The 17,051-nt window shown below is 40.9% G+C and overlaps 1 protein-coding gene across 2 annotated transcripts in view; it reads right to left on the reverse strand.

Annotated features, from left to right (window-relative positions):
- The window catches only part of LRP6 (LDL receptor related protein 6), a 176,387-nt gene extending 160,620 nt beyond the window's left edge, over positions 1–15,767 (reverse strand). Inside the window, exon 1 of one of the 2 annotated variants that reach the window (XM_044775138.2) lies at positions 15,400–15,767. In XM_044775138.2, coding sequence (XP_044631073.1) covers positions 15,400–15,454 — 55 coding nt within the window. In that variant the 5' untranslated portion in view covers positions 15,455–15,767. The remainder of the gene's footprint in view (positions 1–15,399) is intronic. The other variant, XM_044775140.2, reaches the window with a different exon arrangement.
- Positions 15,768–17,051: the final 1,284 nt, after the last annotated feature.

The following is a 17,051-nucleotide window of genomic DNA, read 5'->3' on the forward strand; positions in this document are numbered from 1 at the left end:
TTAGCATTTTAAAAAGTATATTTCCAGGGCTGGCCTGGTGGCACATCGGTTAAGTTTGTACGCTCTGCTTCAGTGGCCCAGGGTTCACCAGTTCAGATCCCAAGTGTGGACCTACACACCACTTGTCAAGCCATGCTGTGGAAGCCGTCCCACATAAAATAGAGGAAGATGGGCATGGATGTTAGCTCAGGGCTAGTCTTCCTCAGCAAAAAGAGGACTGATGGCAGATGTTAGCTCAGAGCTAATCTTCCTCAAAAAAAAAGGTCTATTTCCTACTTGAACTAAGATATCCACCCCTTGGGAACAGGAGCCATACCTTACAACTAATTTTACCCCAATCTCTAGCTCAGTTCACTGCACACAGTAATATGGTAAACATACTGTGACACTGTGATTTATAAAAAATATATATTTGGTCATTCAGATGACCAAAATTTCTCATATATATTTGGTCTTTGTCCACAGTTCCTGGCTCACAGCTCCCAAACCCTTGGAATTTCCTAAGTATGCAGAGTGATAACGGTCTTTTGTTATGTTAATGAAGTGACTTTTGGGAAGCACCTAAGGATGGCAGCTGGTGACCAAAACACTCAGTCTCACCTCCCTACCTCCAGGGAGCAGAGAAGAGCGTGAGGTTGAATCAGCTGCCAACGGCCAACAACTTAGTCAATCACGACTACGTAATGAAGCCTCCATAAATACTCAAAAGGACAGTTCATTGCCTTTTTTTGGAGAGTTTCCACATTGGGAAACCAGAATGCTTCCACATGCCACCATTTCAGACCCCAACCACCACAAGGACAGAAGCTCTTTTGTCAGGACCTTGCCCCATGTCTCTCTTCATCTGGCTGTTGATGTGTACCCTTTACCATCCTTTGTAATAAACTGGTAATCTAGTGAGTAATTGAGTTTTCTTGAGGTCTGTGAGCTGTTCTAGCAAATTAATCGAACCAAGGAGGGGGATGCTGGGAATCTGATTTATAGCCAGTTGGTCAGAAGCACAGGTAACAACCTGGGCTTGAGACTGGCATCTGAAGTGGAGGGCAGTCTTGTGGGACTGCGCCCTGTACCTGCGGAATCTGATCCTATCTTCGGGTAGACAGTGTCAGAACTGAGCTGAATTCTCAGACACCCTGCTGATGTCTGAGAACCGCTTGTTGGTGTGCGAAAGCCTCCACAACACACACACTGGAATTGGGTCCAGGAACTCTTTGTACCTATTCACTAATATTTAAAATAAATTTTCCAGAACCTGATCTAAAAATATATTTGTCATAAACCCAAGAGGATTTTACACTAAGTACCGGTCAAGTGCTCACATATGCCCATTACTTAACCATTGACTTGGTTTGACCAAAGTTTAGTCAGGCTTCTCTCCTCCCCGCAGACCCCTAAACTGTGGCTAGCTCTAAGCTTAAGCAGGCCAATGCAGGACATCTTCTCTTAAGGACTCATTCCAAGCATCAGCTGACCACAGGAAAAAAATCTGTTAAACTTTCCTGGTCATGTCATTTGCTAACCCCCATCTACTTGTCCCATTCTCCTACGAAGACCCTGCTAGCACTATTCACTTCTACCTACAAGAGAAAAGCCTTTTTGTTTGACTGAGACACATGCAGATCTTGTAGTCAGAGCAATCTCCCTATTGTAATAGTCTTTTTGAATAAACTCTCTCCCTGCTTAAGTAGGGATTTATTTTGACATTTGTGTGGTGACATGACTTGGATGGGGACTGGACTTCAACTACGGACCTGCGCCATCCCCATCTCATTAATGACACTTTGTGAGTCATTTAAACTCCTCTCCTGTTCAGATTCAAGGATCTTTCCTTGAGTTCAACTCTTAAACTAGTGCTCCAGATACTTTATCTGTTGCAACATGGTAACAAGTTACTTTGATATTTCCGAGCAAAATATCCACTCTTTGAATGGAGACTCACATTCTAATTCCCAGGTCTTCTGTGAGACCTCTTCTATTGACCCCTGACTCCTCTAGTGGGAATTCCCTTGGCTCCTCACACAGGAATAATCTTTCCCAGCTCCTTCAAATTCTGATTTAATTATCTAATCCCATAGGTAACTCTCACTCTATTGGGTGCCCACTCTTCTCTCCCACTGACTGTATTCTTCACCATTACAGCACTAATGCAATTCAGTATCTTCAAAAATGGCAAAATTTTACTAAAGACAATTCAGAACTTCAATTTCTCTCCGGGATCTCCCCAAAGAGGCTCACCAAAAACCTGTCCCTTTCTATCACCCTCTGTTCTTCCTTCTTCCTTTTCACCACTCCTGACATTCCCTTCAGCTCCCCTGAATCCTTGATCTATCCTCCTTTAATACCCCAACCTCCTCCACCTCTGTCAGACATTTCCCTTCCCACTCCAACCCCTCAACTCCCGAGTCACTCAGGCTTTAAGGCTCCCTTTTCCCCTACTAGAGACTCATGAGGGGCTCAAGTACTTGAAAGTCAAAAATATGAAGTGCGGGGGCTGGCCCCACGACCCAGTGGTTAAGGTCACGCACTCCACTTCAGCAGCCCAGGGTTTCGCCATTCGGATCCTGGGTGCAGATATGGCACTGCTCATCAGGCCATGCTGAGGCAGCGTCCCACATAGCACAACCAGAAGGACCTACAACTAGAAATACAACTATGTACTGGGGGGCTTTGGGGAGAAGAAAAGAAAAAAGAAGATGATGATTGGCAACAGATGTTAGCTCAGGTTCCAATCTCTAAAGAAAAATATATGAATTGCGGGCCTGTCCCCTGGCTTAGTGGTTAAGTCCCATGCACTCCACTTCAGATGGCCAGGTTCAGTTCCTGGGTGTGGACCTACACCACTCATCAGCAGCCATGCTGTGGTTGCACCCCACATACAAAATAGAGGAAGAGTGGCATAGATGTTAGCTCAGGGCAAATCTTCCTCAAGCAAAAGGAGGAAGATTGGCAATGGATGTTAGCTCAGGGCAAATGTTCCTCAGCAAAAAAATATATATATGAATTGCAGGCCAACCCCAGTGGCCCACTGGTTAAGCTCAGCACACTCTGCTTCTGCAGCCTGGGTTCAGTTCCCAGGCACAGACCTACACCACTCGTCTGTCAGTGGCCCTGCTGTGGTGGCAACTCACATACAAAAAGAGGAAGATGAGCAGCAGACATTAGCTCAGGGCAAATCTTCCTCAGCAAAAAAAAATACATTATGAATTGCAAACAGGCTGGATCTTTTATCCACTCGAGCTTTGGACAGCCTCTTGGTCTCTTTTTGATCCCTTAACCAAAATTTAGTGTGCAGCCTCCATAAGATTACACAGCAGGGCAAAGAAAATCTTAAAGACCTCCTCCATGGATACTGGTGGGGATACTTCAGCCCTCTTACTGACTGAGCAGGTAACCTCAACTTGCCCCATCCACCAAAAACACAATCCTGGTAAAACTCTAAAGGTAAAGGAAAAACAAAAGCTAGCAGTGAGGTGAACCTTTCAAATTGAAGCTATAAGCTGTCTATGTGTGTCTAGTTGTATGTTTTTTATATGAATATATGCATGTAAGTTATATATGTATATATATTTTCCACCTTCAGATGGCATTAGGAATTATAATTTTAGATTTTCAAATCCCTGAAAGGAGCTCTATTCATCATCTTGAAGATAAATAAGTGCTCATATAAATTAAATATCCCTAAGATTTCCAGAAACTAAGGAAACAAAATTTCTTATACTTTCCAAAGTATTTTTATAGACTAACCCAAATGTTTTAGGAATCCAAGTTAACATACATTTACATAAATCTTTGGTATATAAGACTAGTTCAATATTGTTGGTCTAATAAAAACAACTATGTCTTCTGAGTTACAGGCATTAAGGATAACACAAGCATGCATTTTTATTCTACTTTGCTATGTTCTTCCCAAACTTTTACAGGTTTATTGTTAGAATAAACTAGCATTACATCTACATTTGTATTTAACCAAATTGAATCATTATTCTGACAAACTTGATTTCAACAGGAATTATGTTTTGTAATAAGCCAATTTAAAGTTCCCAAAATCTTTCAGTAACTCACAACCCTGGGCTTATGCTAAGTTAATTCATAGATATTCATTAAATACCTAGGTCATTCCTAAGTAAGACAGGACATTGAAGCATAAGCATTTCAAGTTTTTGCCTCTTACTATGGTACCAAGAAACCACATATGTTTGACTCTATTAATGAACATATTCATTTTTGCCACATTGAGAAATTATACTATCAGGAAGCATATGGCTATAACAAGTTGTAAGATGTATATTCATAAGCTCGGCCAATCTACCACAAAATGCTGGTGTAACAGACAGTTCACAATTATTGACCTCATAGTTTTCTCTGTAAAATAGCAGTTACTCTAATTATGAGTTATAATTTTATATGTAAATGAGACTCTACTAGGAGACACATGACAAAAAGGAACAACTTTGTATGCAAGGCAAGCAGAATGTTTTTTTATTAAGGAAAAAGAAAACAATTCTAAAGTAAAATGATTAATTGTTCCAGAATAAGAAAGAGGAATACGTAGGACAAGTGCTGAATGGATACAAAAACCTATAAAAAGTTCAGGAAAAAGGAATTGCATCTGTCATGGTTAAGCCGGCTAAGATTTGATTGGTTTACTTGTAAGATTTTTAAAAAGCGCTTTAGTATCAAATATTATGTTTTTGCAAAACTAGAATTTGGTTTTCTATTAAAATGACAAAATTTTCTTGGGTTATTGGTCCGCTCTTAATAAAGAGGTTATAAAAGGCCTTTCTTTGCCTTCTAAGTAATCTCCCTAGAAGGGAAAGATTGCGTGTCTTATCAGAATTTTCTTTGCTTGATGGTGACTTTTATCATGTCCTCAATTATTTTAGAAAACAAAGTCTTCTCACTTTTGAAAGAACTAAGGTTATTTACCATCATGCTCCTTCCTATTTTCAATTTTAAAAAAATTTTTGGGAAACTTTGGTTAAATAGATAGTAAATTATTTTTTCTCACTGACCCATGATCATCTTTTTTGAGGAAGATTAGCCCTGAGCTAACATCTGTTGCCAATCCTCTTCTTTTTTTTTTCGGCTGAGGAAGACGCCCTGAGCTAACATTCGTGCCCATCTTCCTCTTCTTTTTTTTTTTTATATGTGGGATGCCTACCTCAGCATTGCTTGACAAGAGGTGCCATGTCCACACCCAGGATCCGAACCAGTGAACCCTGGGCCACCAAAGCGGAACATGCGAACTTAAACGCTGCACTATCAGGCCAGCCCCCCATGATCCTTTTTAATCAAATGTTCAAACCTCCTGACAACTTTTAACATTCTGCCTTTTCAAAATCAAATCCTAAATGTCTTTTGCACCTACAACTATCTTTGAAATTTCCCAAAGGGCCCCTGGAAGTTCACAAATAATTCATTCTTTCACCTTATAAAAAGAGGAGTGTTGAAAGTAATTAGTTTTATTTGATCAATGTTATAATTTGCATGGGAAGCAGTGTCAAATCAGAAGATACACCTACCCTCCCCCAGGTTAAATCTGTATGGGTAAAATGTTAACATGATTACTTCAGAAATTGCATGAAGTTTCTAGAAATTTATCAATACTCTCATTGTTGATATTTCTACTTATCAAGAGTCCTGGTGCTACTTTGCCTGATATTAGACAACAGTGTAGTGTCATCAGTCATAATTTCAGTTATTCTTTTTACTTTTTTATGATTTTTTTATTAACTTGGTCACAATTTGACTTCTTTAATTTGAATATAGTATATTCTAGGTAGGCCAGGGGTTCACAATTGGGGATTCACATCAATTACTCATGGAATTTTATTATACAGGTGTTTAGGACTTAATCTAGATTTACAAAATCTTTTTACTTGATAATGTCGATATATTCTACCTATATGCTTGATGGCACATTATGTCTCAGTATTATTATATATCTTGAAGTTTTCTTCTCCGCAAAGATTATATTAATAAATTACATGTAATATCCACTCTTTTTAAAATACAGTTAATCATTATGCTTATAGATATTTTCCTAAAACTTTTTTGGAATGACTTGATTTTGGTTTGCATGCCACAAAAACAACCAAACTTTCTTGTCAACTGCATTATTTTTTATAACAAAGTCTTATCAGATCTTTTACTTTTAAAATTATTAGTAATAAGTTAATCACCACCATTTTAAGTCTTTTGTCATCTACAGATGGTTTTTTCGTTTTACTCTCATACTTCCCTAAAAGTGCTTGCAAATCAGCTATAGGCCAGAGTGCTTATCTTAACAAAAAATACTGCTGAAAAAGGACTATACCAGGTACTCTTCGGCACAGGCTTCTGATGGCATCACTTAAATAATTTTGAGACCCTACCAGTACACTGAGTCAGGATTTCCAAAAAGCTAATGGAGAAGCAGATGGATTCACGACACTGCTAACCCAAGATCTGGCAGAACAAGAATTAATTACATAGGACTGAATAAACTGATGGAGGATGATTGTGGGTTTTGTTTAAAACACTGCTGATGCTTTGATGTCCTATTTTCTGGATATAAGGAACTCTTCTCTTTTCTCTTAAGCTATCTATAAGTCATTAACAATTTAAGCAGACGAGGCTTTTGTAAGCAGAAATAAAACATTTACCTTTTTTCTCCCTGCCTGAATCCTCCATAATTCAAAATCTCTTAATGAGTATTTATTTTCAAGGCAATACAGTTACGTGCATATGTTCAACAAGAAAGTCTGTCCCCCAGTTGGAAATATTCGCTATGCAACCAAGGTTTTGACTGGAATGCCATATTTGAAAATGGGGCTCACTTAATCAGATATAACCAGACACTTTTAAGGAGCTATGGTTGACTTTATGGAGCCAATGCTCACAGTTCTCTTGGGAAAACCACACTGCTTTACCTGGCTTACAGAGTTAAGAGTTCCCAGCCTTACAGGTGAAGGAAGGAAGGTCACTTCCAAGCAGGCCCAGGAATCCTAGGATACTTTGGAAACTTCAGGAATTTGCCCAAATCTATTGGTACTGCAAGTGAAACCTGATGGTGAGTTCTTGACGCTGCTCCCTGGCTTCAAGAGGCTTTTAAAAGTCCAATCTGAGATTCCCTACAAAAACTTTAAGCAAAGGAAACTTAAAAGGCCTACACCTACATAAATAATCAAGCCAAATCTAATAAGATCAACTTCACAATGACCTTATTCTATATCCCATTATGACTCTTATTCTATATCCATTATGGACTGAATGTTTGCGTCCCTCCAAATTCATGTTGAAACCCTACCCACCCTGCCATCCCCAGCACCCGGTGTGATGGTATTAGGAGGTGCGGCCTTTGGGAGGTAATCAGATGCGGTCATGAGGGTGGAGTCCTTATGAAGGGGATTAGCACCCTTGTAAGAGTCAACAGACAGCTTGCTTCCTCTCTCTGCTCCGTGAAGATACAGAGAGGTCAGCAGTCTGCAATCTCTTCTCTTTTGGCAAGCTCTTTTGGAAAACGGTGCTCACCAGAACGTGACCATGCTGGCACCCTGATCTTGGACTTCCAGCCTCCAGAACTGTGAGAAATAAATTTCTGTTGTTTATAAGCCATCCAGTCCATGCTATTTTTGTTACAGCAGTCTGAGCTAAAGTATATTTCTAATAGTGACAGATTTTGTTTTAAACAACAGGGGAACTGACCAACTGCTCATAATTGCCCATTATTTACCTACTGACTTAGCCTGAACAAACTTTACTCAGGCTTTTCTCCTCTCCCACACGCCCCTAAACTTAGGCTTTGCCCAAAGCTTAAGGAAGTAGATGGACAACTTCCACCCTTAACTCATTCCAAGCATCAGCTGACCACAGGAAAAAAATTTCCAGTTAAGCTATCTTGATTGTGCAATCTGCTCACCCCCCGTCCACTTGGCCCATACCCCTCCAAAGTTTCTGCCAGCCCTGCTTACCCTCTCTAAAAAAGAAACGTTTTTCTGTTTGATTTTGAGATGCCTGAGGATCTTGCAATCAGAGCATTCTCCCTACTGCAATAATCCTTTCAAATAAAGTATCTCCTTACCTAAATCCAGATGCCGTATTTAACAGTACTATGACAAACCACCTATTTGCAAACTCCAAAATTACATTAATATTTATTTTCCTCTATCAAAAGTGACTGGTATCATTTTTCAAAACCACAATAAAGCCCAGGTAAAATTAGCTACATACAGAAAGCATTGCATGTAAAATTACTGTCCAGAGTACCAGCAATCTGGCCTTAGGTTATTCATTCATCTTTCTAATTCATAAAACAAAGAAGCTGGGCCAGCTAATTTCTATTTTCCCTTCTATCCTATTAATCTGGAAATGAAACTGGTAAAAAGGTTTAACTGAGACTGCTGTTTGTAAGCTAACACACAGAAATGACATGCTGGTAAACCACTGAGTGCTTCTCCAAGAGAAAAACAGGAACTCAGATTTTTTTGTCTATTTCTGTAACTTCAAAAGTGGAGATTTCCGAAATAATTTCTCAAGATAAAGATTCCAATGATCAAACCCACACTCATTCAAAAGTACTTCACATAGCCATACAATGGAATATTATTCAGCCATAAAAAAGGAATGAAGTACTGATACATGCTACAACATAGATGAACCTCAAAAACATTATGCTAAGTAAAAGAAGTCAGATACAAAAGACCACATATTGTATGATTCCACTTACATGAAATGTTGAGAATAGGCAAATCCATAGAAACAGAAAGTAGATTAGTGGTTACTACGGGCTGAGGAGAAGGAGAAATGAGAAGTGATTGGTAAGGGGTATAGGATTTCTTTAGAGGGTGATGAGGATGGTCTGGAATTAGATAATGCTGATGGTCGTACAACTTTATAAATATACTAAAGACCACTGAATTGGACACTTTAAAGTGGAGAACTTTACAGTATGTGAATTACACCTTTTTAAAAAACTGGATTTGAAAAAGTACTTAGTACACTAATTACATTATCAATGCAATAGTTATATCCTAAAACCAGAAAACACATTACATAATCCACACTTCAAATTCAACCTCAGATATAAACATGCTGATTTTTTTGTTGATCACTATGATTAATTTCCATATCTAATGATTTTTCCATATCTAATCTGTGCTAAAAAACAAGCTTTATAGTAGTTACAAATTTATAACAATGTCTAATAAATGATTTGAGATAAAACACAAAATGAAGATCCAAATTAGACTGTATGAATGTCACAAAAATTCACATCTTTTCTTATTGTTTTAAACGTAAAATTTAGAATACCTAACATGAGCAAAGCTCGGGTTCATGGTGGTTTATGAAAGAAAAAAGTCTGTTCCTGAAACACTTTATCTAAGGGCGATTGTCTTCATTGTCATAAATCAAGAAACTGTTACAAATAAAGACCATATAATGTGTAGCTAAGAGTTCATGCTAATGAAGTTCGGCTGTTAGCTTTTTCAGACTTGCAAAATATAGCATCCTCAAATTGGATACATATATGGATATATTTAAATTACACCTCCCAACAAAGCTGGCCAATAATAAGGAAGACTCCTATCACTATATCCTTTAGTTGATTCGGCTTTGGTCTAAGAGTGATAAAGTGATGACAACAACCAAGGCCACTAGAGAAAATGGTCTCCTGGTCAAACATACATAATTTGATAAAGGTACAGTCTTCCAATATCTGGGTGACTATTTTCTTAAAAAACATGACTTCTGATGATCATGTTCACCTCTGCATTTAATTTTTATTGAAAATCTAATCAATAACTTCAGGCCTGATGTCAAACAATAACTTAAAAATTCACTCAATTGGGGCCAGCCCAGTGGTGTAGTGGTTAAGTTCGTGCCCTGCCCTTCGGTGGCCCAGGGTTCACGAGTTCAGATTCCAGGCACGGACCTACACACCACTCATCAAGCCATGTTGTGGAGACGTCACACATAAAACAGAGGAGGACTGGCAACAGATGTTAGCTCAGGGCCAATCTTCCTCACACACACAGAAACACAATGTATTTTTTTGCCTAAAAATATGATGATGTCATTTCACATCCCCAATCTCCTGGCCTTTCCAATCAAGGTATTGCAGAAACAAAAACTAGCAAGTTATACTACAGCTAATAGGAATAGAGCATCAAAGCACCAGTAATTTTCACCAAATAGAACCCAGGCACATTTTAATATTTTCCAATCTGACATCTTCAATGTCTTGAATCTTCTGTGAGGATAGTCACTGCCATAAATAACATAAATAGCCTGAGAAACAAAAGCATGTGATAATGATATCAAATAACACTGTTTTCCTTTTATTTAAGACAAATTATATTTTAAATGAATAATTTCAAGGGCAAATATCCTATTTTTAGATTGCCTAATGCACGTATTTGACAAAATTTCAAAGTTATTCACACAGAGCAGCGTTCTATTCATTAAGATAAGGCTTATTTTACAGAATATACATAAAGACTCTTACACAAAGAGTGAAATACACAACGCAGGAATCAGTATAGCATTTACTCATCCTGCAGGGAGAAGTCTGTCAATTGCAAAATACTAATTGTTGTAAATAACACAATAAAAAATTTCTCAACTAGACAATGTTTTGATAAAATTATATTGCCCATACTTAACTCTTAAATAAGTGTCACAATCAACTGAACTATTATCCTCTAGCTCATTTATAATATTACCTAAAACAAAATTAAAGTTGCAATCCTTTAAAAGGTAAAATAAATTTAGTAGATAGTGACGTTCTTGTTTATATAAAACAAAATAGAAAACATCAAAAGTAAAAGATTTTATGGAGCTTTTGTTTCAGTTGCAGAAGAGTCAAAAAGGTTCAAAATCCACTGGCCTAAAACTAGTGACTGCCTAAAACAGTGCTCAGCACTTAAATGTTTTACTGGTCTTTCTTGAGCATTAATGTTTCTTTTAATTTAGCCATCTTAATAAAAGCGACCATTTATTCGAAGTCTACTATTGACTGCAAGCTGTACTATCCCTTCATAAACATTATCTCATCAGTTCTCACAGACTCTTGTAAGGTATTAGCCCCATTTAACAGGAGAGAAAACTAAAGCTAAGTAACTCGTCCAAGGTTACCTAAAGCGTAGAAACTTTGAACTTGGTTTGTTTGTCAACAAAGCCCATATCTTTCTGCTATAGTGCCCCTCTTTATCATCTTCTTTGAATATAAACTTGCAATAAAATTTACATGATGAAAATTGATTTTCTCAGAGTAGTTACCCATGGCCTAAACAGAACTACAACCTGTTTTGTTTTTCCCATATGTTCAAATTACAAGCTCACATAAAACATTTTCCATTTATATACTTCTTCACAGACTCTTCTTTGATATTCAAAAAACACTTCTCTCTGATAGCCAAAGTATGTATAACTATATAGAAACAGTATTTCAGTTCAGCAAATGAAAAAATTTCCAATTAAAGCAAAAAAATCTCTGAAAAACTGAACCATGGGAAATCACTGTTAGGTCTGATGATAACAATGAGCTGGGGCTTTTATTAAGTCTCATAACCAGTCAAATTATTCCCTAGCCAAATGAGCAAACATAAAGCCAAGTGAGTAAGTAGGAGTTAAAGTATCAGATTTAAGTACATGAAATTGTCATCAGATATCAATTCACATGAATCAACCTAATGCTTAAAGGGTTACTGAATCCAGGTTCCAACCAAGCACGTTGCTTGGAACAAACGTTCAGCAGAAAAGTGAAAAGTATTATGAAAAAAACTCCTTGTTGAGTTTGGGAAATAGTGGGGTAAACAAAGTTAAAATTGGTCTCTTTACCTCAAGATCTCTCAGAGCCCTTAATGTATTAATATGAATTATGAATCTCCAAAAGAAGGATTCATTATTCTAATGAAGATAATAAAGCACACAGAGATTAAGTGACTTATCCAAGGTCACACACAGCTAATGGCAAACTTAGAACCAGAACCTAATTTCCCTGATTTCCACTCCAAAATTCATTCCACTTCCCCAAGACATCGTTATATCTGATATTAAAGAAAAAACTTCTCCAAGGACTGCGTCTATAAAAATATAAAATGGGAAACACTAGTGGCTTGCTCTGAGAGTATTTACCACCACCCCACCAAAACAAATAACAACAACAACAAAAAGGAAAGTAGCAAAGAATTTTTATAAAACAACAAAAGCCTCCTCAAAGTAAGCTGATACAGTATTTACAGATTATACACACTACTAGTATTCCAAAACTTATATTCTTATAAAAATATTTCCTCTAAAATATCAGAGATATAATCTCTTCCAATCAGCACCTGAATGGACTAAGAAAATGGTAAGAAGGGCAAACTAGATTGTGAGGTCCATTGGAGCAGGATCCTGTCTATTTTGCTCACCACTACATCATCAGAGCCTGATACATTAGTAGGTATTCCACACATACTTGCTAAAAGAATCAACAATAAATCCCTACTCTACCATTAATTAGCTGTAGGATCTTGAGCAAGTTATAATCTTTGAATCAGAGTTTCCCCACTTGCAAATAAAGCCATTAGGCCAGAACGATCAAGATCTCTTCTACCTTTAAGAATTCGTGAATCTCACAGAAAGTAAGTCTCAAATTCCCAACATTTGAGGATATGTCCACAGTCAAAAACTATAACAAAAAATAACATGTGCAAAGCACTTTACATTCATTACTTCATCTAATAAGTCAAATAAATCTGCGAAGTAGTCAGATAGGTATTACCCACATTTTACAGGTAAAGAAATTGAGGCCCAGAGAAACTGACTGACAACATCAGAAACACAAAGTTATTGTGTAGTGAAGCTTGGACTTTATACTCAAGATTTTAGTATTGAAATCCCCAAATCCTTCCAATGCAACTTGACCTCCGATGACACGGACACGGACGCAGCCCCAATGATGACAGCAATTATTCCCTGGCTTTTAGCTACTGATTTAACAGAGCTACAGGACAAAACATCTCCCAAACTCTCTCACCACCCCATCTTCCCAATGTTAAAGCTCCAACTCTGGGCCAGCCCGGTGGTGTAGTGGTTTAAGGTCACACACTCCACTTCAGGGGCCCGAGGGTCTGCAGGTTCGGATCCCGGGCGCAGACCTAGCACCACTCGTCAAGTCACGCTGTGGCAGCATCCCACATAAAGCAGAGGAAGATTGGTACAGATATTAGCTCAGCAACAATCTTCCTCACAAAAAACAAAAAAGCTCCAACTCTTCTAAGGAAAAGTCTTAATGCAACAAATTAATCACATATTTCTCCTTGGAATCCAAGGTTAACTAATACAACTACAGTAACAGAGGGTGGCATTATCAAGGAGTGACAAGAATTTAAATTATGAATAAAAATCTTTCAGATCAAAAAACAATTTAAGTTCAAATAATTTGTACACACAGTTAAGTATTGTTAAATTCAAAGACCACTTGATGCCATGACTACGTGACATTTAAAATGAGAGCTCCATTTTGGAAACTTTGTGAGGGTAAAAGAGGCAATTTAGACTGTTAGCTCCTTTAGGTCTTGTTACGTAATACCATACTTCAAAACATTACTTCAAGTGCAACTTCTCTAAACTCAGTAATGAAAAAAACCCAACCCTAGGCTCAAACTTGACGGTAAAATAAATAAATAACATTTGCATCACACCCTTCCTCTCCAAGAAATACAACTGGGCAACCAGAAGCATCCCGGGTTATGAATTTAGAGTTCTCCAAGATTCCAACCAATCAGCTGACTCTCATATTTGTTAACTCTATTAACCTTCTGTCTTAAAATATATACATATTCTTACGTCAAATACAATCGTTTCTCAAAGCTATAGCAAAATCCCCTTTCAACAGGGAGTATACTATATACTAAATATATACTTATGAAATTTCTTAAGTTCCTAACACTGCATTCAATTCTCTGTCCAGAAAATTCAGTGAGCACGGTCTTTCTGGGGTTTACATGTGCAAATAGTTTGGAATAGGCTTACAGAGAGACATAATTATTAAGTAGATATAACATGCAAACGTAATAATCCTGCAGAAGAGTAAGGAAAAAATTCCTCCAAAAACAAAAACAAAGAAAGATCGATCAATCCCTCTCATCCAAATATATACACACAGAAATGGCATATCTGTCTCATTTATTGCACAAGATCGTTAGTTACTACGGCGTTCTGTAAACTTCAGTAAGTTCTGCAGGCTTAACAAAAGTTTAGCTTGTTAAATTAATAGCTAAAAGTCTCCGTCGACTCAAGAGGTCCCATACCTGAAAAGAACTGACCATGAACACACGTGAGAATTGTAACAAAACCAAAGCTACAAGCCATTGCACCATCAGTCCTTAAATTCCTCTGCTGCTAACCGCTCCATCGCTTCAGACCCATCGGCACTTCAACACTGCTAAGTTTGAGAAGAGCTGCTGAAATCTTGCGGGCCAGTCAAAAACCTTGGTGAACTGTCACAAAACTCGAGTCACAGCCTATATGACAGCTCTGCAGGCCACTCCAAAAAACCACAAGCCCATCGAATTCACGCGACTCTCGATTCAAATTATCTGGAATAGCCTATGTTATTTACCAAAGCGCCAAGCAGTCCCCAGGCCAGCGCAGCAACTGATAACTTAGATCCAGGACAGGCTCCTCTTGACACAAGGATAACTTTCCTACTTGGAGCCAACTGTACACTTGCATGCTCCGAAAATAGGGGCACGTCCTGCACATTAGGTGTTACAAGGGCAACGTTTCTATTTTATCATGGGCTGAAGCTCAGAAAAGTCCAAATGCCGAATCGCTCGACCTATAACCTCCGAGTCACTTTCCAACTGTGCCCTCACCCAGGATCCTTATATCCCCCACGGAAGCCAATCACCAGCTGTAACACGGCCTGGAAAAATAGGAAGAGGGCTCCAAAAGTTCACATAAGAGATACGGGAAAGGTGGGGGCCTCGAGGGAGAAGGCCAACGTGAAAGCATCTTGGGCTCAAACATTTTAAAAGCCAAGACACATACAAAGACCCTTCTCCCTGCTGATTCCAGGCAGACACACACACAGACCCTCGGTCACTCCGAGAGAATGGGGCTCCGGGGGGGGGTCACCAAGCCCAGCGGCCCGGATCGCGGCTCCGATCTGTCCAGAGAAGCTCGGGGGACCTAGGCGGGGGTCCGCATTGTGGCCCGCGGCGAACACAGCCCCTGCTCCCGGGCCCCTTTCTCGCTCCTTCCCCACTACCAGGCCTCTCCTCGCTCCTCTCCCCTCTCCTCCCGCCCTCCCTCCTCTCCCCCGACACACACACACACACACACACACACACACAGCGAGGCCACCTCCCCCCCAAATCCCACCAACTTTGCCTTGTCCGCCCCCCCCCCCCGCCCCGCTCTTCCCACCTCTCAGGAGCACACAGAAACTGCAGGCCAGGAGGCTCCTCAGGACGGCCCCCATCTTCCCTTCTCGCGCTCTCTTCTCTCACCGGCGAGGGGCGGCCAGAAGAGGGGGAGGCGAGGAGCCGGGGCGGCCGCCGCAGCGGCACGTCTGCACGCTCATGCTTCCAGCTTTCCAGAGAGAGAAGAAAGAAAGGGGCACGTCAAGGCTCCGCGCGCGCCGCCGCCACCGCCCTCTCTAGCGCGCCGCTCTGCCCCGGGCTCGCGCGACGCCAGCGTCTGCTCCCATCCCGCCGCCTCCTCCCCCGGCGCCCCGCTTCCCCCGCGCCGCTCCTCATTCAGCCTCTTCCTCTCACTCAGCGGCGCAAGGATACGTTCCGGCCGCCGCCGCCGCCGCGGCTCACGCGAGGGTCTCCCTGCGCGCGGACGAGCCCCCTCCCTCGGCGCCGCCTCCCGCGCGACTACGCAAAGAAGTGGGGGCCGCGCGCACGGGCTCTGCTTGGAGACCCCGGGAGATCTACCGGGCAAGGAGAAGCGTGCTGGAGGGGAAGGGCTGCCAGGCGGCGCATTCCGATGGGATTCTTTCCCGAGCCCGCCGCTCCGGCCCTGCCGGCGGAGGGCGTGAAGCGACGTCCAACAACATCGGAGCCGGCGTGGTCGGGACTACTTTCTGCGGCTCGGCCGGGCCGCCGCCTGCTCCGTTCTTTGTGCGGCCGGCGCCTGCGGAGCCAGGTGGAGCTCCCGAGCCCCGTCGGCTGCCCCCTGGGCCGGGGTGAGGGCTGGCGGGCCGGGGCGGCGGAGCTGCAGCTCCACGCTCCTGGAGCCCCACGCAGCCCGACGCGGGGTGATGAGCTCAGTCTTCAAGGTTGGGAATTGCTGTAAGCATCTTTTTTCTAGGAAAAGAAAAACGAATGCTGCTTGCACCAGCTTTAAACGCGGATCTAGTGAATGGTGTTCAAACGCCAACTTAAACTGAGGTTTGTATTTTCTCCTGACTTCCCCCAGAATTAAGTCCGACAAGAACTAAAGATTTCTAAACTGGCAGATAAAATTCCATAATAAATGCGTGGACACTTAAGACAGAGCAAGGGGACAATGGGTCAGGACTATATTTGGGATTTTACAAGTTGCTTTGAATGATGAATGTTTGGCACGTTTTTTTAATCAGTTCTCAGCTTGAGGAGGAAAAGATTCCCCAGAATGTCAGGCTCTGATTTTGCGCAGCCTGTGCTGCTCCCCGTGGACAGGGTGTTCAGGAGTGACGGCCCAGACGCCCCCTGGGATCACGTGGCAGCTTCAGTCTGGCAGGGCACCCCACCGAGAGTTCTCCGTAAAGGGGCCATCAGGTGCCTTCTGCCCAGCTGTCACACGCCCTAACCTGGGGCAGGTGAGCGAGGAGGTGGAGCTACTCCTGCAAGGTTACTAAAATCTCAGTGACATTGGAGTTCACCGAGTGCTTGCACACACCTTATCACATTTGAACTCAAAACTACCCTGGAGTAAGGCAGGTTTTGTTACTCATTATCCTAACTGCATGCACAGAGGAGGAAAATGAGAACCTGATGGGTTCAGTGACTTACCCAAGGCTACTCAAGTAGTAAATAGCAGGACTCCAAACCCACCCGGGTCTAACGATTACAGACACTCTGCTCCTTCCA

This window comes from Equus asinus, chromosome 22 (assembly GCF_041296235.1).
Source record: "Equus asinus isolate D_3611 breed Donkey chromosome 22, EquAss-T2T_v2, whole genome shotgun sequence".
Classification (NCBI taxonomy): Eukaryota; Metazoa; Chordata; class Mammalia; order Perissodactyla; family Equidae; genus Equus; species Equus asinus.